The sequence below is a fragment of the Tasmannia lanceolata genome, unplaced genomic scaffold, assembly GCF_043159265.1.
Source record: "Tasmannia lanceolata isolate RefF3 unplaced genomic scaffold, GAP_Taslan_0.1 ptg000012l, whole genome shotgun sequence".
Classification (NCBI taxonomy): domain Eukaryota; kingdom Viridiplantae; phylum Streptophyta; class Magnoliopsida; order Canellales; family Winteraceae; genus Tasmannia; species Tasmannia lanceolata.
In genome coordinates this window covers 43836378-43861980 of record NW_027518689.1, presented here as the reverse complement: position 1 = coordinate 43861980, position 25603 = coordinate 43836378, and the positions used below count along the sequence as shown (strand labels likewise).

Genomic DNA, 25603 nt, shown 5'->3' with positions numbered 1-25603 from the left:
TGCCAATCATCCAATTCTAACATCTAATAATGTGTTTTGATTGTCTTTCGATTAGTGTGAAAAAATACCTATCGGCTACTGTTCCCATTCAACTCAACTAAGCCTTTTCCCAAACTAGTTGGGGTTGGCCAGTGAATCCTTTACAAAATTTTCATGAAGAAGGTGAAAGGATTTACCCGGCTCAAATTGACTAAGTCTAATCCTGACTCTACATGGATCATTTTCTTCCATTCTCTCCTATCCAAGGTCATGTTCTCTGTTAGTTTCCTAGCCCTCAAGTCTTTCCTCACTGTTTCTACCCAGGTTGTTTTCGGTCTGCCCCTCTCTTTTTACTCCATCAACTTGGCATGACAAAAATAGTATATTGTTTGATGTTACGATTGGCAGATTGAAAGCGAGGCCTCTCGTGTGAATGGTTTGGATCAATCGAAGGTGGGACCTACTAAGCCACATTTTATGACAATGTGGTCGCGCCCCACTGTTGCATTCCCTCAAGAGATACGGTAGAGGTTCAATTGGTTAGATGATGGGCCCCTCGATCTGCAATAAAGCTGATTTCATGGATGATACAAATCATGGGTCCCACATGGATGCGGTGAAACAAGACTACTGTATGTTGGGACCCATGATTTTGGACCACCATTTTCGGATTGGTTATTGTGATTAAAATTGGTGGCCTATAAATGGGTGGTCAAAAGTCAAAACTGCAAAAAAAAGTGCCCAAAGAGATGAGGATGTCAGGACTCAGTATTGTTTGGGCCACTAGAAAATCCACGGTGGGATCCACTTGATAGACGGTTCATATTCACAGGAGAAGTGGAGTTTGGTACCATCCCTTGGATTTGATCATCCCTAAGATGAGCCCCACTTTTCGATGGGTCATGGGAAGAAACACCATCAAGTTGGTCCCATCTTCGACGTCGAGAAAATGACTTGTGATCATGGTTTTAAATATCGGATTTTGATAAGGACTGGAACCGAAACGTTTTGAAACCGAAACCAAACCAAAATTGCCGAAGTGGCAATTTCGGCGATTTTTTTTTATAAAATATGGTTTTAAGTATCGGATTTCGGTCAGGGCTGAAACCGAAACGTTTCGAAACTGAAATTGCCGAAACTTACCAAATTTCGGTCACAATTTTTTGATAAAATATAATTTCAGCCAAAATTACGGTTACTTCGGCCCTAAAAACCGACATTTCAAACGCTTCTACAGAATTTCCGGATTTCTTTCAGCCGAACTTCAGCCCTAAAAACTGACATTTCAAGCGCTTGGATTTTGGCCAAAGTGCATAAACACAGCGCGCCAAAATTTCGAAACATCATAATAAAAAGAGGTCCTACCGGGATTCGAACCCAGGTCGCTGGATTCAAAGTCCAGAGTGCTAACCACTACACCATAGAACCAGTTACTGAAGGTAATTGCAAAGTTTAATTATTTAAATAATATGTAATTACTGACCATACTCAGTGGGCCCACATTATTGAATGATCCAAACCGCTCATTTGTTAGTCCCCAACTTAAATAGGCTGTTCCCCTAAAATAATCTCCATAGAGTTATCCTAACCGTCGGATCTGTTGAAAATTTTATTCCATACAGTTCTATTTAAACATCTACATATTGGAGGGTTAGGATCATCCCATGGAGTTGGTTTTCGGAGCACGATTTATTTAAGGTAATACCCAACAATTGAACGGTTTGGATCATCCAGCTTGGATCTTTGAAAATCAATTTTTCAAACATGGCGATAGCTCCTCAGGCACATTGTATTTTCAAGCACTGGTTTCTAGATAGTGGGTCCCACATGGATGGTTGGTTGGTTTCATTTTGAAATCATGTGGGTGGGCCTAAATCAAGCTTCTCACAGATTTGCCGATGTATTTTTCATTTCATTTTGGCTCTGTTTCTTTGGGTGTAAAACAAGCGTAAAACAAATTTTACGCCCCAATGTTCTATTACGGCAAATTGACGTGAAATTTGTTTTATGTTGTAAAAATGAACCTAAAACAAATTTTAAGTCCAATTTTATATAGAAAGAAAAGGAGCCTGAGTCAAAATAAAAATTTTGGGAAGAGTTTGAAAGAAAAATTGGAGGAGAATATGTTTATTTTCTCTATCTTAAGAAAGAAAATCACATGTCCCGACTTAGTATTCATCCTAAGTTAATGACCTCGATAATGTATTATTGAATGGGATTTGTTAGGGACCATCGCATAAGGCATTTCGTGGACCGGCTGTTGCATGAGAAAGCAGCCACGTCAGATGAATTAATTGAATCAGACAAAATATGAGCCTACGTGGCTGCTTTCTCATGCAACAGCCTGTCCGCAAAATGCCTTCTTCGATGGTCCCTAGCAACTCCCTTGAAAAATATTAGCCTTGTCCCAATATCTTATATATTTATAAAAGAAAATAGGATTTGCTAAGGGATTTTGCGGAAAGGCATTTCACGACTGATTTGGTAGGGAATTTTATGGGGCATTCTCTCATGCAAAAGTCAGCCGCGCGAAATGCCTTTCCGCCAAATGCCTTTCCACAGATGGTCTGTTGCATCTGACAGAGGCTCACTTTTCAGCAGATTTTGTCTTCATTCACTTTGTGGCTGGTGTCAGACGATCTGCGAAAAGCCTTTTGCGATGGACGCTAGCAAATCCCTAAAACATAAGATTGATTACTATTTAAATAACCTGTCTAAGGTGATTTGAACGGATACAAGCCATTGATATGTCTTTTTTGGGGGTTTTTCACCAAAAAAAAAGGCTTTTCGCAGATCGTCTGACACCAGCCACAAAGTGAATGGGTTTTTCGCCAAAAAAAAAAATTAAAATAAAATTCCTCACTTGTTTGGACCCTGCAAGAAATTTCTTTCTTTTTGAAGAATTTCTTGCTTTTTAAGAAAGACCACCCCAATTTAGTTTTATTTAGAGGCGCCTTAAATTTAGGGAAATGATATCAGCACTTCAATGTTATAATAACATGCGCGAAGTATGTTGTCGTTTAGTATTTAAATTGCTTGAAAAAGAATTTGAGAACTGTAATATCCCTCTGACAACCCTTTAAATACTAAACAATAAGATGCTTTTGCGCATCTTATTAAAATGTTAGAGTGTTGATATCATTGCCCTAAATTTATAATGATATCCCTCTAAATGAGTCATCATAACCATTTCATTTACCTCTAAATCGTTGAAATGGAAAATTTCGTGAGAAATATTTTTCCTATAATCCAAACAGGGCCTAAAAGAGTTGTAATGCAACCATAATGATCATTGATTATTAAGACTTTTGCCTTAGATAAGTTAATAACCAGTCTTTATCAAGATATTTTCACACCCTTTCCCATCATTTCCACCCCCTTTCTTTATCTTTTCCTTAAACTACAGTCTTTTTCAGGAAAAGTTAACAAAATACATAGGAAATCAAGACATTTTTAGGAAAAGAGGGGTAGAAATGCTGGAAAAGGGGATGGAATAACATTTCCATACCTAAACTTAATCCCCCATGTGGTCCAATATTTGTAAGGACATGTGTTCTTCTAAGATGAGACTCTTTATGTTGCAATCAATCTCCAACCGATTACCCACAAAGGATCACATATCTCACCTAAACTTCATTAATGATCACACCTTTCCTCGGTATACTCAAAGTAGTGAATCAGTGGCCCATTTCATCCTTACTATTACAATGAGATCACACCCATCTTTGACTGATCTGAACCGTTCATCTGGTAGGTCTTGCTTTGAAATCTCTTGACCCAAAAAATTTAGGTCAATCATGTAATTATGACAACAAATAGTGGGTATTTTTTGTTATGAAAACTTTTTTTTTTTGTCATGAGTTATGAACTCATGACAACTAAAAATACACTTTATTGGATGATAGTTCAATTGAGTTAATTTTTGGGGAATAGGAGAGCCAAAGCAAGGCTTGATCATTATTGGATGTTATGACAAGCTAATAGAGGACTTTGTTGAAGCCAGTTTGGATGTAGGGAATTTTTTTCATGCAAATGAATTTTCCCACATTTGGTAAACTCATTTTCCATGGAAGCTTTCCAAACCCAAAGATTTTCTTGAAAAACACAATCCTAAAATTTTATTTTGCATGAAATAACTCTTTCCATGGAGATTGAATTAGAATTACTTATAGAGAGAGACCGCATTCTGACCCTTTCAAATTACAAAGGGCAAGAGAGATTGAAAGATAGTTGAGAGAAACTGTGTCCTCAAAGGTATCATTCAATTCAATTGAGCACAAACCCAATTCACATTCAGAGTCCACATTCAACCTCCTCTTGTATTCCCATTTTATAAGTGCTGAATAGCCTGTGATTTCCAAAATCTACTTGAGAATAATCACTGCTTAACCATCAATTAAGCAGCAATTCAGTAATAAAAAATCCATTTACATATGGGTTTTTGCAACAGAGCAAACAAGAGAACTAATCATACTTTCGCTTTTCACTTCACTGATTTTCTATATGACTAATACCGCCATTTTTGCCTCGAGAGAACAACTTCGCAAGCCCGTTTCGGCTTTTCCCCAAAGCATGATTTGATGAGGAGGATGAGGATGAAGATGAGGGAGGCGACTCCCCGTCAATACTGTTTGGGGAGGGACCAGATTCATCAATGATTTTTGAAGAATTGTCTTTCTTGGGCAAATACGCATCGCTGGAATATGATTTTCTTAGCTCTCTGCCTCTAAGAACTGGAGATTCCCCATTGAGATCCGGCATTTCGGGATCGAGTAAGAAGTCCTCTAATGTGGCAAGTGATTTCAACTGCAGCCCAAGAGAGGCGATCGTCTTCTGACATTCTGCCAATTTTCCTGCAGCCACGGCGAGCTCTTTGTCCTGAAGAAAAATAAGAGCATTCAATAGAAATTCATGGAAATAATCAGGATGAATGGGTGCATAGCTGTTGTAAGAAACAATCACTGTATAAAGTCATCACATTAATATGATTATGACCATATGGTAACAGTGGTGGATGATGTTCCACACCTAAGCATTTCCACAGTGATGTGAGCACTGCACATTTCGGTGTGTGCACTATACAGTGGATGATTTCCAATATGTATCTACAAATGAATAATGTGTCACGGCTTCTTGAAGAACTATGAAGGAAGAAAACAAAGGAAAAAAATTTATGGAATGGTGCTAAAACTTGTGTTTCCAAATGCGGCCAAAGCAAATCCTAGTCAACTCAGCATGATGAGGTGAGTACTCAATCAACGCGGTTTGAAACTATGGCTAAAACCATTTTAATAGGCCACAAGCCAGTTCCATTCGATAAAAAAATAGTCGACACCACTTTCAATTGTGGTATACAGCATGGCCCCAATGGAAGCACTAAACATCATGTGAATGGTCCCCATTCTGTAGCACCAATGAAGGCATCTTCTTTTTTTTTCTTGGTCAATTCTCCTTACTAAGTGCCACAATGCAAAAAATTAAATACTAAAATAAGTAAATAAGTGATACAATCTCTGACCTGTTTTATCTTCAACTCGCCATTCGAGCTTGCGGCTCGGCGAAGCTCAGCTTCACGTTTCTTCCTCAACAGTTTATCCTCCAAATTCTGACACTTTACGGCCGTTTCTGCCGACAATGACCGCTCCTTTTCAATCTCCACTTCTAATGAATCCACCTTTGCTCGCAGTGTCCGAACGTCTGCGTCGGCTGCTTCAAGCTGCGACTCCGCCACCTTTCTTTTTGTATTTGCAACCTCTAACTCTACCTCAACAGCTTTCTTTGACTCGCTTGCCAAAGCCATCAGCTTTCCCAACTTCTCCTCGGCCTCAATCAACTTATTTCGTGATATCTCAAGTTGATCCTGACTTTCAGCCAAAGCCACCTCCAATCCCGCTTTCACATCTTCAATCCTTTGTAGTTTCTCTTCCAACTCAGCTGTTCTCTCTAGCATGGCTTCGAACTCGGCTTTTGATGGGATTTTGCCACTATCAGTTCGGTCCGTAACAGCTTCGAACTCAGAACCGCGACTAACATTTTCGGCCTTAGGCAGTGCCACCAGTCTCTCCATCTCGAGAAAATCATCCATGAGATCAATGTCAGAAGATCCAGCCATAAGAATTTTACCAATGGGCTTTTCGTTCTTGAACTGATCAAGCTCTGCGATTAGAGCCGACGCCCAAGAGTCTGAGCAGCTCGGATCGCACTCACTCAACTCTACACTACCCATCTTGCGCATATCAGCCTCAACAGCAAGTAACCGTTCCCCACTATCGGATTGGCTATCTGTAAGCGATTCCACATATACCAAGGAGGGAGCAATGAGTCTGTGTTCATTAGCCAACAAAGACTTACGAGCTGCGGCCCGTAGTCTACGGCACTCGGCTTCAAGCTTAGCCATCTTTTTTATACTCTCCAGATGCTGTTTACTAGCTGTTTCCGCTGATTGGGTACTCAGCTCTCTCTCCAAAGTCCTAATCTTGAGCTCCTCGGCTTGAGCGAAAAGCTCAAGCTTGAGGGCAGAGTTCTCTTTCTCTGCGGCTTCAAGTTTTGGACGGAGATCGTGATCAATGGTGGCAGCGGCTTCGGCTTTTGCAGCTTGGAGCTGGCTCTGGAGCTCGGCAAGCTGGCCTTCGAGTTCGAACTTGATAGAATCCCATTCATGAGTCTTTTTTATGATAGCATCATGGATCTTTTGTTCTTGCTCTTCTCTTCCTTGCCGGAGTTGCCTCACACATTCCTTGAGAGCCCCATCCAGGTGGCCAACTCGATCTTCGAGGGCCGTGCTCTTCTGAGTTGCAGCTTCGAGCTGCTGCTTCAAAGTCCCCACTTCTGTTTCTGCCTTTTCCCAGCCTAGTGTGCAAATTAAAAAAGAAGAAAACCCAGAAACAAATAAATCATGTACCACTTAATTAACTGAAACTCAAATATCCTCATATGAAAATGGGCATTTAGAAAAGCGCTGGAAGTGTTTACATTTGAAATGGAGCAAGAAAAGAGAAAAAAAAACAAGAATATCAATATATTACCAACAACCATATCACAGATATATCGGAAGATAGGAAAAAAAATCATTTTCATGGTTACCAGAAACAGCTTCTTCTGCGACTTTGGCATGTTGCTTCACCAAATCTTCTTTGGCACTGATGTTCAAAAGAGCAGCAGACAGTTTCTCAGTCAAACTCTTCACATTGTCATTGACTTCATCAACAGCTGACAGTTTCTCAGTCAAACTCTTTGCACTGCCATGGACTTCACCACCTGAAAGGTTTGATGAAACCTCTGGGGATTGAGTATGATTTGGAGATGCCCTTGATGTATCCTGTTTTATGAATCAATTCGAGAGATAAATTCCGAATCCATTCAAAGTTTGTCATTGTCCAAGCTCAAACACAATTAGCTTGTATCTCCAAAATCAGATATTTTGCAGTTTCTGGTTCTAAATTATCTGCTTGCTTGTTAAAATGAATAGCCACTTCAAGATTCATGTTCGATAATAGCATCATCATTGTAGTCTTCCAAATGGAAAGCCACCCTTTCACTTCTGGATCCTTAATAAATAACTAAAGCTGTATATATATAATGAAATAATTACAGGGTGGTACTCGTTATATAATATGAACAAAGGGCTTTGTAAGTCACAATCCCATAAGCATGTGGGTCATCATCCAAAAGGAAAACAAGCATGGGAAACAATAACATGAAGATTGAAAATCAAACTGTATTCAATTTTATCTCTATGGATCCACTATAGTATGACGTAGATAACCTGCGAATTTGGAATACATGAGGCCATAAACTATGGTGTTGTTCACAAATGTTGAAAATTCTTAAGGAGAAGATATGGCGTCATGCATTCTCTGGTGCTTACTTTACAGGAATCATGATTTTAAAACGAGGCAAAGTGAGATATTGTAGACCACCCACTGAACTCATGTGGATGGTTGGACCTAGAAGACAGTTTCCTATTATAACTTTTGGCCTTTGATAGTTTGATGAATGTCACTGGGATCAGATATACTTTTGTAATCTGACACTTTACAATTAATGAAGGGCCCATGGATGGTACAAAAAACATCGAGGAGAGCAGAGGCCCGGTTCTAAATGTTGGCCGAAACTAACATTGAGATAACTGACATGTTTTCGTATCCATCCCCACCGAAATGAAATCATCTGGGTTGACATGTATAGATTTTGGTAACATTTCGGTTATGTCGAACAAAGCGCCACCACTTTCGTATGTAAACAGATCATCATGCCAAAATTTTGAACAAAGTGCATAAAGAAGCTTTGGTTTTTTCTACTTGGTAATTGTTTGGCTTGTTTCTTTGATTATAGTACAAATGCATGAACTAATTGTTGATTTGATGCATTTGAACATGGATTAGTGAATGAATTTTTATTTATCGCGTATTTATGGTTTTGAAATTTGGAGAAAGTATATTTTTAAATAAAACTACGTACATATGTATGTTAACTTTTAATCTTATTACATTTGAATTCTTTTTGCCCCATCTACTGATTGATGGAGTCAAATTTCTGTATTTCAAAAGTTAATTATTTTATTTATTTTAGTTAGAAAATGCTTTTAAAAATAGGAAAACCTATAATCAGAAAAAAAAATTATCATATATGCATCTTAGCTTTTTTCTTTTTCTATATGGAAGTAATTCTTGCCTATATTGTATTTTCTTTACGAAATTAATGAATGGAGTGGCTTTTTATCAAACATTTTGGATTTATTTGAAGCATATTTATATGTAGTTGTATACAATTTCAGTCTATAATAGACTTTGCTACAGACGCCCGCCAACTCATGTTATTAGGTGTTTGATTTTCTTAAACCATTATGGATGGCTGTCTTGCTTATGTGATGGTTGCAAGTATATATTTGGGCTTATTCTAGCATTTTCTAAAGTTTAATCATAAATTTCTATCATTTGCTTGCATATAGGATTTTCATCAAAACCTATGATTGAGACCAACGCTTTCTCATGGCGACCGACATGCGTGTTGAAATCAAAATGTAAAGCCTTGAATAGAGGTGGTGAGTTTTATGCAATGAGTAATGATTGCTGCTTTCAGATCAATCTCATTGCCATTAGTAGTAGACACTTTTCATCCCCAAAGCTTAAAAAATCTAAAAGCAACCTACAAAGGGTAGATGAAAGGTTGAATGACTTAATTTATTTCAATTATTTGGTGTAACATCTTGGCAACCCGAAATCATATTCTAATGCTCTAATGACGTTACAAGACTCTAAACTAACATATGTTTCTCCACTGGTTTTAGTTTTTTCCTTCACTCAACATTTCACTTTTGCCGCTCACAAGTCACAGCCTGACTTGGGCTCCAACTCTTTTTTATGTGGTGTTATTGTTCATGTCTTCAATGTGGGTTCAAAGGCATGAAGCCTTCAGTAATCCCCATTTGTGTATATGAGTGTTCAAATCATGTGTCTTTATCTTATATGTAAACCTAATATGTATCTCTGCCACAATGCACAATTTTCATCGGAAAACATTTCATAAGTACAGAAGATTACCAAATGATTGGACCTGGATCTTTCAACCCTGGCAGTTTCTCAACGATGAGATATGTTATATCTGAAAGTCATTGGGCATAATCACAACCCTTTACATGAAGGAATGGATTCATTGCGAATACCTTTACTCTTAGTGTGCATGAGTTTTAGTACTGGGTGTTAACAGCCAGCCTGAGTCAGCCCCTCTGTTTCTTTTTCAGACCAAAGGCCAATCAGTCAAGCATATTCACAATTTAACAGCCCTACTTTCTGGTACATGTACCCACTAATATAAAACTACAGTTACATAGGCTAATAATAGAAATAACTCAAGTTCAAAGTACCATATTCTTTCTTGTATGTGAATAAATTACAAATGTAAAATATTGTTTTAGGTAGAGTGTGTTCCACATGGCCAGAGAAAACTCAAAAGCAATGCTGTAAGCAGCACAACAATTTTTTTATAGAGATGTACTCGAGATTTTCCTTCTTCTTTTTTTTTGAATGGTGAGATTTTCCTAAACTTGAAAAATAAGCAAAAGAGAAGCCACAGTTGGTATTTTTCAGAAACAGGGGCAAGAATAGTTTTCCTTCTTCAAGGGGCAGTGTTTAAAAACTCGTTGACTCGACTCAGAACTCGCCTAAGTCGACTCCCTTTCCGCGTTGCGCCGCTTTCCGCGTTGCGCCGCATCCGCATTCTGTGTTTTGCCCTACAGAGTCAATAAAAGCTCCTTTGACTCTCCCAAGTTATGACCGTGTCAACCACGTTGACCGCGTTCGCACCAAGTCAACAAGGATTTTTCTTGGCCACATTCCGCATCACATCCGCATTTTTAAACACTGTCAAGGGGTGATAACTGGAAAGATAGCAGCCACCATAAATACCAATTTTCCACTAACCACACAGTGAGGTCACTGATTCAATCAAACCATTTAGTGCACTCATACAAGTTCTCAGTTCGTTATGTTTAACACCAGTAGATTTTCAAAAATAGAGATCTATTTATTTAAGATGCTCTACAGAACAATTTATTGAGTAATTGATACAATCCAATCACCAAAATTGGGTGGAAAGAGCCAAAACAGACTTAACTAGCAGATAAATCAGGAATACAAAAACAAAAAACAAAAACAGAAATTGGAACACAAAAGGTAATTACATTATAAGGTGAGGATTGAAAAAAAAATCAAGCAACGAAACCCATAATAGAGTCTAACACTCTGACCACTGTGACAAAAACGACGATTTCCATGTGCCAAAATGGCAGATTCACCTGTTAGGCTGCTAAATTATAATGCCTCGTAGCCTGCTGTTTATTCATCTGCCCATGACTAAACCTATTTTTTATTCTGAAATAAGCTGTTCATTAATAACTCCAGATTCTTTCATTTGCAAAAGAAAGACAAGTTGTCAAGAGAAAACTTAAGGGAAACCAGGTAACCAGGTACTGAAGAAAAGACATGACCAATAAACACCAGCATTTCTGAGAAGTTTACATAGCCTCCATTTCTTTCAACTTAAAATGGACATAAAACAAATTTTATCCTCGTTTTTCAGTGTAAAAATGGAGGTGAAATTTGTTTGTACGCTCATTTCATGTCGAAAGAAACGGTGCTATAAGGAAAAACCATGCAATCAGACATGGAAGGAAAGATATGACCAGAGGAATATCACATTTCAGTTAACTCTATACCATGGATTATGTGCAAACCTAAAAACCTAATTTATTCACTACTTATTTACATACATATAGTTTCACCCAGATTCGCCAAATCAGCATAGTTTTCTTTGTTCTTACATAAACTTCCATATCTGACAAGTTTCTAATCAGCTCCTGCCAATTACTTATAGCAGTGTACTTGAACATCCAATATCAAATGAAAAATATATTTTTCCATCAGAAAATGAAACCCTACGCGGAGTATAAAAATGATCTCTCAGTCATCTCAAACCATCTCAGATATAAGGGAAAAGGTAACAAGAACACCTAAACATATCATCTTTGAGATACTGTAGCAGGTAATCAGATTGCAAATTAGTGAACAGGGTGAGCCATGTCACTTGAGTGGCAGAAGGTTAACCCTTACCAAATGGACATTCAGACTCAAGAAAAACCCAAAAACCTTAAAAAGCAATCTAGGGCAATAGAATCACCTGATCATCAGAAAATCTTTCAGAATGAGAAGATAATGATCCAGAGCTTTCGGTCTCGCCGGTGCTTTTCTCAGAAGACTTCCTCCTCCAAAGCCAGCTTCGACGGTCCATTTTCCAATCCGATCATCCAACACTTTACAATGATTTCATCTGCACATACATTACCCCAATTCTTCCATGGATCACTCACAATCACCATAGAAATGGAAAGCTAATATTGCCTTAAAAATCAGGCAAAAGGAAAGAAAACCCATGTCTTCAAATCAAGCTAAGACTTAGAAAACCAAGCCTATCTAGGGCAACCAAACAATAAAACCCTAGAAACAACAATCTGTGTGAAAAAAAGGACTTCTCGTTCCCTCTCTTTGCTTCAAACCCACACAAAGATTATATTAATTTTAACATTTTTAAACAAATAAAGGCAAAAAATACTAAGAAGAATAAAATACTTTCAATTCCAACACCTAACATAAAACAATTACTCAAACCCTAACAGAAACTGTACCCACATATAAAACTGACAATTCATCAATACCAACCACTAGAAACTAAAGCTGAAAGCCACCGATCAAAGCAAAGTCCAATCTACCCAAAGGCCAAAACCCAAAATAGACAAAAGAAATTGCATCAAACCAGAAAAAGAAAAAGGGAAACCCTATAAACAATTAAAACCCATTACCAAAAGCCCCAAATAGAACAACCCAGATATCAAGAAATTGCATTAGACCACAAAAAAGTAAAAGAAAACCCTATAATCGATTAAAACCCATTACCAAAACCCACAAATAGAACAACCCATCTTAGCAAGAAATTTCATTAAACCAAAAAAGGAAAAAAGAAAAACCCTATAAACGATTAAACCCCATTACAAAACTACCCAAATAAAGGGAAAAAAAAAAACCATAAGCTCAGAATAACAGTGGAATAAAAGTCTGACCCAAATCAAAATATTCTTTTACAAGAGAGACCCAGTAAAATAAGAATACAAACAAATCATAAAAACCATAAAGAAAGCTATAAAAATCTATACAATGTCAGTAGTATAGATGAAGTTACAAAGGAGGAAAATGGGTTTTTTTTCTTCTCTTACCTGGCATATGTTTTTTTTCCTTTTCTCAGAAGGGAATGCATGTGAAGAGGAGGGGGTCTAAGATCAGCTTTTCAGCTTTTGTTTTTGTCTTGGGGACATCATTTTCAAATAGAGGTACCCTTATTCCCGCCCATGAATTGATATTTTCTGCCATTAATTACCTTATAAAATAATCAAATATATTGTAGAATCCTCTCAATAAATTACAGAATCCTCTCTCTGATTTTTATTTTTTTCTCTTCTATTCATTTTCATTATTTGTTTGATTATTGCTTAATGAGGTTAGAGAACATTGATTGAGAGCTTTAATTTGGTTTCTTAATTCTTAGGCTGATGTTTTTGCCATTTGTTGTTTGTAGAATTGCGGAATTGCCATTTCTTTTTTGAATTTTGAAAATTGGAAATAGGTAGGCTGTGCGCGCTTGCTGAAAGCAATGCATTTGTTTTATAGGGGGAACTGTTCTAGAGAGGGATAGAAATCCTTGGATAAGCTATTCTCCATATGAGGATAATAAATTGGGGTTTATTTTTTTTATAATTGCACTGATTCACTCTGTCTTTTATTATTTAAGCAGCTGTCAAAGGTTTATTTCAATACCCAAAAAGGTCTCAAAAGTGTATTGAAATGGAAAAGACAAGTTGATTTAGTTCAATTTACCAAAACATTGTAGTGCCAAAATCAGTAGCCATATTTGATCCTATGAAGACTTAGTCTAGAATAGTCCCAATGGGGTAGTGTATACTAGCAAGATAGCAATCGTAGGAAAAGCTTATCCAAGATTTCTATCGCCATGGATAGCACCCTACAATGAATTGAAATTATTTGGGAGTTTGTTTTTGTGGGTTCCAGATGTTCCCATTCCCATAAGAAGAGAAATAGAATTTGGGATTAGACTTATCAACAGACTGGAGCCAATATCTGGACTTTTGGTAGGACCTTAAGATAAACAGTTATATTATGTGAACCGCCAACTAGTCGATGGGCCCCGCTATGGATGGGACCGGGCAAAATCATCCAAATGAATGACTCACCGTACGATCTGTGCCAAGGAATGGACGGTCAAAACATGTAAGATTATCATCGAGACATTATATGATGCTCGGGGCCCATGGTCGAATGACCGGATGATCTGAAGCCATTGATTTGGGTGATTGAGATTGGAGGGTTAGGATCATCCTACTCGGAGAACATTTTCAGGGCAGGATCTATCTTCGTCGGATTCCAACGAATGTATTGTTTAGATCATCTGATAAGGTGTGCCCCACTCGTCAGTGGCACTGATATGGTGTGGTAGGGTCGTGCCAAAATGGTCCCTTAAAAAATATCATTTTATTTGAAGGTTGACTCAAATTTAATGTTCATAATATACTAATCAGAGATTGGAAAATCTTGTTTGGTTAACATTGTGTGGGCTATGACCCATATTCCAAAATTGGAAATAATATATACAACCCCTTACTTCGATGTTGGTACTTCTTTCTTCATTTGATTTTTGAAACAAAAGCGCGGTGCAAACCAGCTACTTCCTAAGATTAATATGAGATTGACCAAAGTTAGCAAAACGTGATTCGGCAAATATATGAGATTCACCCAAGTTAGCAAAACGTGATTCGGCAAATAACGGGACAATAAAATTTTAAGTTTAATACGGTACTGGTTCAAAAAATCATAATAAAAAGAAGAAGGAAACACATGAAAATGAGTTTAGAATTTTGTCATTTACAAACTATGGTGCGGTAAAATTGGAAAGTTTTCCAAGAAAACGTGTTTAAAATGCATAAAAAGTTTGCCTAAAAATAGAGTTTTATTCATTGTAAAATTTTTAAACGGCACACCGATAAAATGTGTTTTTTTTTGGGGGGGAAAAACGCCGTTTAAAATGGAGTTTTGCTACTATGAGATTGACTAGCAAAACAATCTCATCTTGATGAAAAAAGACTATGATCTAGTCCACACATTGATATGCTCTTGGCGAACAAGATCGTTGATCTGATGGACCATCCCAGTGAAGGCTAGAAAACTACAAAAGAAAACGACAATGTTATTGATATGATTTTTGGCCTTCAGTCTATCCGTGTGGGACCCACCAAAGCATAATACAATTCTTCTTAGATATTAATATTTTCATCTATGCCTTGTTAGCCTAATAAATAGTCAGCAATGCAATTGAGTTTTGATTAGATGAGATCTCCTTCTTTGTATGTAGACAGTTTTTAAGAAGAAAAAGGAGAAGATTATTGCATTAAAATCCTTCAATCACGGGGTATTTAGATTTTAGAAAGATCCATTTGTCTTTTCAGTTGTTCTCTTTCACGTTAGCCGAGTTGGCCGTATTTGCTCGGTGGGCCCCCCTAGTCTGTTCGTGGGTCCCCTGATTTCTACCAAATTTGGGCGCAGGATTCGGCATCCCATTCTGATTGAGCCCTATTTTGGCATTTGGTTAAAAAAAAAAATGAATGGAATCAAGGAGGCAGGATTAACACCGGGAGGAATTAATTGAGAAAAAAAAATGCATGAACCTATTTCCACCCTGATAGGTGGTATTCTGATTCTGCTCTGATTAGACAGAAAATTTTATTAGAATTTTTAAAACTAAAATTTTCATTTTTTTTTTCTTGTTCCATTTCTTTGGGAATCATTATAAAAATTTGAAATAAGACGCCTATTCCTTCTAGATTCCGGCAATCCAACCACAATTTTGCTTTTGATTTGAACTTTGGAACCTGAGCATTTGGTCTTTTGTAACTGTTGCGGTGCCCTGGTAGGTTCTTTGAGATACCTCGAGGTTCAGAAGTGCTGCAAGGGACCTTAGCTTTGTGTTACCTTGCCTTCCGGCCTCCTGTTCATGTGTTTTTCCTCTGGCGGCTAGGTGTGGGTTCCCTTTTATAGATGAAGTTACCTTGGGTTGTGAGTTTGTTGTGTGTTCCCGGTGAAGAATGTCATTGGCATCTTAGGATGGTGCTGAGTCTGCCTTTTCATGGTGGCTCTGACCATGGACAGGACCTCTCAGTTGATGATGTTAGCCTAGGCAGGTTACTGGACCTAGACCGAAGTATGGCCGCGTGGTAGGCCTTGTGCCAGCAATGCCCCCTGGTTGACTCTTAATAGAGATAATGGTAGCACCTTTCCCATCATCAGCAATTGATGTTTGGTAAGCACCACGATCCTACAAGTGTACAAGTGGTATCAGAGCCAGGTCTCTGGTTCAAGTCCCTCCGGGGTCGTCATTGGGGGGCGGGAGTATGGCTGGGTGGTCCTAGGCCTTGTGCCAGCAATGCCCCGTAGTGTGGTATCTTAATAAAGATAATGATAGAGCCTTTCCCATCAGCAATTGATTTTGGAATAGTTGGTAAGCGACACGATCCTACAGACGGCAGTGTTTGGCACTGTTGTGCCTGTTTCCAAAATTGGCCCGTGGCTTCTAGTTGGTAGGTTGGGAGGCGCATGGCCTGCTGAGAGTGCCATGTTGGGGAAGATTGTGGCGCTTGCTTGAGGATTATCATGGCCTGCGGCGACGTATCTCCTCACATGACGTCAGGGCCTCGATGGGCTCAACGACTAGATAGAAGGGCACGTATTGCCTCCGTGGCAAGGCCTTTGTGGGCTCAGGGACCAGCTAGGATGATCTGGCTCACCGGCATGGCCTTAAGGCCTCGGTGGGCTCTAGGGCCAGGTGGGACAATGTGTCATGTTGCGTTGCCTCAAGATCCTTGTGGGCTCAGAGGCCAGATGGCGCTCTGTGGTTGTGCTCCGTTTTTGTCCCCAACAGCAACCGGCCAAGCCTTTCATTTTTTTTTCTCAAATGATGGCCACATGCATCCACAGCCACAACCCCTCTCTCTCTCTCTCTCTCTCTCTCTCTCTCTCTCTATATATATATATATATATATATATATATATATATATATATATAGAGGTATATGATTGTACGCTCGACTGTACCTAAAGTTAGGTACGGTAGAGTGCCAAATCACATGGGTCCCACATTTTTGGTGGGCATCTAAACCATTCATTTGCAAGGCCCCATCATAGATAGGGTGCATACCAAAAATCAGCTCCATAGGATCATCCTAACCCATCCATTTGTGGAGGCCAAAATGGACAGACAGTGTTTGTCCCCAAATCTGCCCATTTTGGCCTCCAGTTTTGGAGGGGTTAGGATGATTCAATGGTGCTGATTTTTGGTATGCACCCTATCTATGATGGGGCCTTGCAAATGAATGGTTTAGATGCCCACCAAAAATGGGGGACCCATGTGATTTGGCACTCTACCGTACCTAACTTTAGGTACGGTCGAGCGTACAATCCTTTTCCTCATATATATATATATATATATATATATATATATATATATATATATATATATATCCCCAAGATTAAATGAAGGAAAATATTTCATAAACTAGAGATAGAGATGGTAAGTAGGGGTTTAATTCATTTTGCATAGACTTGCTATCCACTGTTCAGATGGACCTTTCTTCTCGGATAAAACATCACCGTAACAAAATTGGTGAACATCAGGAAAGGATAAAATTATTCAAACAGAATTGCTATTACCAAAGACAACTTATCCAAGGATTTCTATCTCCAAGGAGACCAACTTAATCGCATTCATCAATCTACACCGTCGATCTACGATCAACAATTTCTCACATAGACAAGGCCTAATCGATCAGAGACTACGATCTTCCAATGAATGTGTTCTCATTGGCATTTCGCAAGACTTGTACTTACCATTCCATCTAGGAGGAGTCTTACATTGACTTGCTTAACAAAATGAGGACATTCAATCATTAGATGAGTTAATGTAGACTAGCATTGATAAAAGTATGATTTCATTCCACCTTAAATTATGGGCATAATTAAGGTTAGTCAACCTTGTCGAAGCAACGAGAAAGGGTTAGATTTATTTGTGTGAGATTGTTAAATATTACGAGTAAGTCTAAACTGAAGGGAGCCCTTGCAAAAAAGAGGTGAAAGGGCTCCCCCATTGGCTGCACATCACCAATGGGGGAGCCCTTTCACAAATATTATAATTCCCTATTGATAATAGGATGATTTCTTTCCCCCTTAAATTATGGGAATGAAAAATTATTTAATGGTCGCCAATTATTCCCCTACTTGCATGCACGTATTCTTACAAAATTATAGTGGGCCACATTATTTGATGATCCAAACCATTTATTTCATATTTGTTGGGCCCACAATCCTTACTGTCCGGTACATATGTTTCTAGTTTCTATAGATTTTGGGAATTGGTTTTGAGTCCAAAATTGATTATTGGACTCAAAATTAAACACAATTAAGTCCAATAATCAGTTTTCGATTCAACATGAATTCTCAAAGGGCAGTGATAAATCGACTCCCCATGTGTCTTTCTCTCTACTCATTCTCAAAATCCAAAACAAAGAGGGCCTAATAAGTTATGGCCCAACAAATGAATGCTTTGGATTATCAAATAATATTGGCCTCACCATAGTTTTTTCTGAGGAAAAATATGAGCGGCTCATTTTTTAAGTGGGCCGCACTTGGAAGGATAGAATTATCTGATGGGAATGGATTTCCATTCATGGGAGGGCCTAACAGATAAACGGTTAGGATCATGAAATAAGTGGGTCCCACTTGTACATCTAGCCTGCTCATTTTTTTTCCCTCACGCATCCATCCTATAAAAACCCTTAAATTATATATATATATATATATATATATATATATATATATATATATATATATATATATATATATATATATAAGGAAAGTGTTTCTAGTCTGGCCGACTAGAGATCATTCTCTAGTCCGCCACCCAAAAACACATGGGTCCCACATATTTGGGCGATGCAAAGCATTCATTTGATGGGCCCTAACCCTATGATTTGTGGAGCTTAAAATGGACGGCTATAAACCGCCACAAATCTGTCCATTTTTTAACTCCACAAATCGGAGGGTTAAGAAGATCCTGTGAAGCTGAATTTTTGTGGACATCCTATCTATGATGAGGCCTATCAAATGAATGCTTTAGATCACCCAAATATGTGGGACCCATGTGTTTTTGGGTGGCGGACTAGAGAATGATCTCTAGTCGGCCGGACTAGAAACACACACACACACATATATATATATATATATATATATATATATATATATATATATATATAGAGAGAGAGAGAGAGAGAGAGAGAGAGAGAGAGCCTATGCTTCTCTTAGAATGGATCTCACGGTCTCACCTAACATTGATGTTTTTCACAAGGCTACTGATGTTTATTTTGATATTGACACAAACTCACGTTATCTTTTAATTTTTAATGAGCTGCTGAGTGCTTTTTCGGAATTGCAGTAGCTTTTGCCTTTTGACAGCTTGTAAAATAAAAGAAAGAAAAGAAGAGTTCATGTCATTATCAAATTAAAACATTATGGTGCAAATCTCAGTGTAGCCTTTTTCACAATCATCATATAATTCCTCTGAAAAGAGAACGGGCAAACATCTACCATAGGGATCAATGCTAACTATCAATGGATTATCTGAGAAAATTTGGCCATGCATCAAAGATCAATGGTTTAACTTTTCTTGGATAAATCTTAAACGAAATTTAATAGATCAAGGGCCTAGGATCATCCGACTGAGGTGAATATCTGAGGGAATTTGGCTAGATTTGTGTTCGCCGGCCAGATCAACGGATCAGATCACACAATGTGTTACGAGAGGGGGGCCCCAAGTGTCGATTATGAAAGAGCCTAACCACCATTATTATTATTATTTTTATCATTTATGACAATGGTTTCGGCTTTGCTTAGTGATGTGGTCATGGGTCAATCATGATTAGTACTAATAGCCCATCAAAACCTTGCATTTGTCTTTAGCTTCAGACGATCCAAACCGTCCATATGGTCCAAACATGACACTGATCAGACAATCATCTCTCTAATTATCAAGGAAATAGTCAATTGGTTAGATGACTAAGATCATCTTACCAGTTTAATTTTGGACTATGGACCATTCAATGCGGGGCCCACCATATGAACAGCCTTGATCATCCTGATTGACCCATTGAAACCCATGTTGCTTAGGGTTTAGAACTCTAATCAAGGTTAACCCAAGACCCCCTCATAAACAAAGTCAAAAAGAGGTCAGAGATGAGAATGTAGGGTTTTTTATTTTGATGTTAAGGGGGGTTAGTTGCTTGGGCTTTGAATTTAGATGTTAAGGAGGTTTACTCGAATTGGACTTTGGGAAACTCCGGGAGACTTGAAGGCTAACGGCTCAGTCCCTCCCAACTTTTAGCTTCCACTCCAAAAATCCGAAATAGTCGGAAGACACAGGATTAAGCCCCAGACTACCAAAATCCCATTCTCCTGTTAAAATGCTCTCCTTAGAATCATTTTCAAACGGTAGCACTTCAAAGTTGTAATCAACAGTTCTACAAAGTCCACGTGGGATTCAGAATCCTTCGTTACTAAGCCCCACCGAGTTTTCAATATCCAGGGTTTTCAGTGACTATTTTGTTCCGATTTATTTAAAATGGACTATTTTGTTACGATTTTTAAAAAATAGATGACAGCAAAAATAGAGAATAACAAAAATCGGTCTTCCATCAGTTTTCCATTCCGAACATCTTACTCTATAGGGGCTGTTTGGATATGCTGATTTTAGAATCTATGTTTTAGTTTGAAAACAGTGTAACAGAGGGTTTGTGATCAATTTGTTGTATGATTTTAAGTAAGAAATTCAGGTTTTAGAAATCTCTCCCCAATCCTAAGGTTTCTAAAACCTGGAAGCATGGGGACGATCTCCTGCTCTCTTGCTGCCGAAAAGAAGGGCGAGGATAAAAAAATGACGGCTGGTCTCTTTCTTCTCTCGTCTTCCACCTACAATTTTGACAAAATCCAGGATTCTAAAATCCGCATATCTGGGGCCGTTTGGATATGTGGATTTTAGAATCCAGGTTTTAGTTTGAAAGCAGAATGAAATTCTGGATTTTACAATTCATTATCCTGGATTTTCAGCCAATCAGAGGATTAATTTGCCCCGTGCCAAACAGTCCCAATAGGGAATCCCACATTTTCTTCTACCATCTATCAGAACCTAGGCTATAACTCATCTAGATAGGGGGACCAAGACACGTATTAATGAGTAAACTATACACCAAGTTTTCTATAGGTAGAGACCGACGTGTCTCCTATAATTGAACATGACAATTGGGCAACATCAACTAATAATACACGTCAATAACAAGAATTATAGCATTACATATGACAGTGGTTGGTAAAAGGGCACATCTCTCTACTCACATTTTGTAAAGGAGAATGATATTTGCAATCCCATTTTCAAATAATAGCACTCCTCTTTTTACGCTATTTGATATTGGCACTACCATGTGTTGATAATAAGGGCAAACTCATATAGTCTTCTATTTTTTAATCGGCTGCCGAGAGCTTTGTGGGGATTGTAATACCCTTTGACAGCTGAGTAAACAAAAAAAATAGACAAGTAATAGATAATGGATAATAATGGCAGATCGACCCATTATCAAAACATTGTAGCGCCAATATCAGTAGCACTCACTTTATTTTTCAGACTAATTAGTTTTTAGAGGAAGTCTAAACTAAAGGGAGCCCTTGCAAAAAAGAGGTGAAAAGGCTCCTCCATTGGCTGCACATCACCATCATGTTTGACTTTTCAACCGCTATTAATGCATGATGGTGATGTGTAGCCAATTGGAGAGTCCTTTCACCTCTATTTTGCAAGGGCTCCCTTCAGTCTAGAATTCCTCTGGTTTTTAATGGCGGTTAACCTGCCAAGAGGAAATATTTTACGCACTCCGGTTTGATAATGACTCCCTACTTCTTGGCTGGTTGTTTCTCTTCATTGCTAATTAAGCACGAAAGCTCTTTTATAAAGTGAAGTGTGCCTCAAAACAAGGGAATGAGAATATAATCTTCCTTCCAATAAAAAAAAAGGAAAAAACTTAACCCTAACAAATAGAAAAATTATAGCAAATCTCATTAAGACGAGGACGACTAGGAAGATAGTATAATTGATACAAATGGTGATGATCAATTCTAGGCTGCTCCCACAAAAGTGAATGTAAGTACAATCGAGACTTCATTTTGCAGAATATCATGAGATAACCCATAAGGTATTGGCATCATGTCCGAATTCGATATTCATGCAAGGGATAAAGATGTAAGATCTTATGTGGTCATTCATTGATCTTAGATCAACCGTCTAGATTTATGATTGAGATTAAGAGTGAAATTACTGGATTTACTCATTGACCAAGTCATCGATACCGGGTAAAAGGGTAATCAGAGCATCTTACGTTATTAAGACATGGGTGTTTAGGATATCCCTAATTTTAACTACATCATTTTTAGTAGTTAATTATATTGTTAGAGTTCTAATATGGGTGGAACACTAATGGTTGTTTTCTATATAAATGGGGGTTGGTCTCTGCTGCCATTTAACTGATCATTAGGAGATAATCCCCAATAGATTTTTTTTTAAAGATGACAAATTCTCATTAATACTCTAAAAATTACATTGGGGAAGTCCCTCGAGTCATTACATAGTAACAGACAAAGTTGGCCAGGACATACCCCGGATCAAAAAGTCGAACAAACACAACAGGCGTCAAGAGCCTTCCTTCATGGACCAAGCCATCAAAATCACTAAGGCCTCCCGTCTAAGGAAGGAACTGGAGAAAGGGTCCCCCAGTCCCAATCCTGGCTGATTTGGAGTAAATTTTTAGCCGTAAACGGATCCAATCCTAGCCGATTTGGAGTAAACCTTTAGAAGATTTGAAAGCCTCTGTTCTTTTTTCTCGACCCTAAATTTGCGACCAAAAGATTCTCCAAAATATTTATAAGGAGATTTTCTTTTGGTCTTAGCACCCTGGCCAAGAGATTTAAGCCATGATGATAGCCAACAATGGCTCGATAATTGAAGGTGTGCCTTACTTTTGAGTGGAGGCCACCTATCTTGATATTCTTGATGGGCAAATCCAACCAGGCAGCTTTCCGCCTAGGGGCAAGAGGTTTTGGCTTAACTGACTCGGAACCCGTCAAAGACAAACATGAATGACCTGGGTTCCTATTTTCAAGTCCCACCACACCTTTTCCAAGTCCCACCTTCGGACCATCCTTGGGCGGCACAACCGGAAGATTTGATTGGTTAGGTTTGAAATTTGAATTCATCAAGGGATCCGAAAGCTCACCGGGAAGCCACCCCTGAATCGTCCAGGGTTGTGCAGCAGGCGAACGGAAACCCAAACCAGAAGGGCCCAAGGAGGTAGAGGACTTATGAATGGATGAACGAACACAATTTTTTATTTCTGGAAGATCAACCCCGATGGTATAGGCCTGATCTAAAATCTTGATTTTAATACAGGAATTAGGGAAATGCCAACGGGGGGCTAGGATTTTGGCCAAGACAAAACTCATATAATTATGGCGGTTGCCTTCCATCTTGGTTTCCTTCCACAACCTTACCAAAAAGACTCCCTATAGCCTCCACCGTTGAAACAGCCCAAGCGTGCAAAGGGATGCCATAGAAATTAAATCCAAGAAACGGCTGTCAGGACAACATACAACAGCTTGATCATGAACCCTCTTTTACACTTTTTCAAACTAAAACCGGGATTCTAAAATCCGCGTATCCAAACGGTTGAAGTATTTTCATTTCAGTGCTTGAGCGACATTGATCTGGAACGAAGCAAGAGATTTTTAAAAATCGAAAAACAAAAAAACCCGAATTAATTGGCTTAGCACTGTTTATTTTGGATTTTGAGAATTGATCGGATGATTCTAGGCCCTAGATTCTGTAGCCTTATTTTGGGTTATCTAATGAAGCTAAACCACTAATTTGTGTAGTCCTTTTATCTTATGCATGGACATCTATTGGAAACCCTTCAAGATGGGTATCCCGTGCTAATTCAACTCCTCGGCTAGATGTTGATTGTGGTGAGGATGATCGTTGGCTTGACTCTGGCAAAAAATTTCCACATAGGGGTTCAGGGAGCCCTTCTTTATCTATCTTAGGTAGGGAAGTGGATGTACGAATGGATACCCTAAATGCCTGCCTGATACGGAAAAAGAAAGATCACAATGGGACCTTACATGATCTCTGGAGTTGGGCACAAAAGTCTTGGGACATTCGATTTTTACAATGCCCTTGTATTTTGGCGGAGAACGATATTGTTTTTATGTTTGAAACAAAAATGCAGGGATCACAGAATCTCACTAAGGGACCTGAGGCTTTGGGTAATCACTTGCTCTCTCTCTCACCGTGGAAAAGGGAATTTCTTCAAGGTGAGGAAGCTCGAAATCCAGGATTTAGAAATCTCTCCCACATCCTGAGATTTCTAAAACCTGGAAACATGGGATGATATGCTGCTCTCTTGCTGTCGGAAAGAAGAGCGAGAAATCAGAAAACGACGGTTGGTCTCTTTCTTCTCATCTCCCATCTACAATTTTGAAGAAAACAAGGATCCTAAAATCCGCGTATCCAAATAGCCCCTAGACTCATAATGCTTAACGATTTCGGTTCAATGCTTAAAAAGGTGTCACGAAGTGACATCTTAATCTGGAGAATTTATATGATGGGTGGCCGTGAAAACACATGAAGTCTAAAAAAAGTAGGTACGGCCCACTTTTTTCGATGATCCAAACCGTTCATCTGTTTGGGCACAACATAAATAGGTTGTGCCCCAAAAATCAGTTCCATAGGATGATCCTAACCCTCTGATCTGAACTGATATGAATATGGAGATTTCCAAAAATCATTTGTGGAATCTTCTACAACATATTGGAGGGTTAGGATCATCCTATGTAACTGATTTTTGGGGCACAACCTATTTACGTTGTGCCCAAACAGATGAACGGTTTAGATCATCGAAAAAGTGAGCCGTACCTACTTTTTTTACACTTCACGTGTTTTCACGGCCACCCATCATATAAATTCTCCTTAATCTGTTACGTGTTCTGTTGGGTCCCAAAGCAATCAAATTTCCCGCAAACCCAAGCAAGGGAATGACAGTATACATAGGAAATTGGTCAGATAACGTGTAAGAGATGCAGTTGTTCTGGGTTGTGTTCATATTAACATGGTGACCAATATTTGAGGCCTCTTAAGACTGAGATATCAGTGCAATGATACTGAGAGTGAAAGAAGTAGGGGTGCAAAAACGGTTGGTGCTCCGTTTTTTTTCCCAACAGCAACCGGCCAAACCTTTCATTTTTTTTCTCTCAAATGATGGCCACATGCATTCACCGCCACAAAATCTCTCTCTCTCTCTCTCTCTCTCTCTCTCTCTCTCTCTCTCTCTCTCTCTCTCTCTCTCTCTCTCTCTCTCTCTCTCTCTCTCTCTCTCTCTCTCTCTCAGTGTGCTTAAGTGGTTATAACACCTCCCATTTGTTCGCTTAAGCAGGACCCAAACATTTAAATGAATGGGAGGTGTTATAACCACTTAAGCATACAGAAAAAATGTCCTCTCTCTCTCTCTCTCTCTCTATATATATATATATATATATATATATGAGAAAAGAGAAGGTACGCCCTGGAGTAGATAACTTATTTACTCCCTACCTTAAAGTAACAGTTGGGGCTACATTGTTTGGATGATCCAAAGCATCCATTTGATGGGCCCTCACATAGATAGGGTGTGCCCAAAAAATCAGCTCGATAAGATCATCCTAACCCTATGAACTGTGGGGGCAAAAAATGGACAGATTTGTGCAGGTTTATACACGTCCATTTTTGCCTCCAAAGTTCATAGGGTTGTGTACCAAAAATCAGCTACATAGGATCATCTTAACCCATCCATTTGTGGAGGTCAAAATGGACAGACATTGTTTGTCCACAA

At 38.6% G+C, this 25603-nt stretch overlaps 1 protein-coding gene and 1 non-coding gene across 2 annotated transcripts; both read right to left on the bottom strand.

Annotated features, from left to right (window-relative positions):
• Window positions 1–1335: 1335 nt before the first annotated feature.
• TRNAQ-UUG (transfer RNA glutamine (anticodon UUG)) lies at window positions 1336–1407 on the bottom strand. The gene has a single exon. It is a non-coding gene; the product is annotated as a tRNA-Gln (tRNA).
• A 2796-nt stretch (window positions 1408–4203) lies between these two features.
• Window positions 4204–13005, bottom strand: LOC143888321 (filament-like plant protein). Its single transcript, XM_077392695.1, has 5 exons — window positions 12746–13005; window positions 11656–11805; window positions 7063–7297; window positions 5498–6828; window positions 4204–4857 (listed from the first exon to the last, which is right to left on the bottom strand). Exons 2-5 carry the CDS (start codon window positions 11764–11766, stop codon window positions 4468–4470), a joined length of 2067 nt encoding a protein of 688 aa, XP_077248810.1. The 5' UTR covers window positions 11767–11805; window positions 12746–13005; the 3' UTR covers window positions 4204–4467.
• Window positions 13006–25603: the final 12598 nt, after the last annotated feature.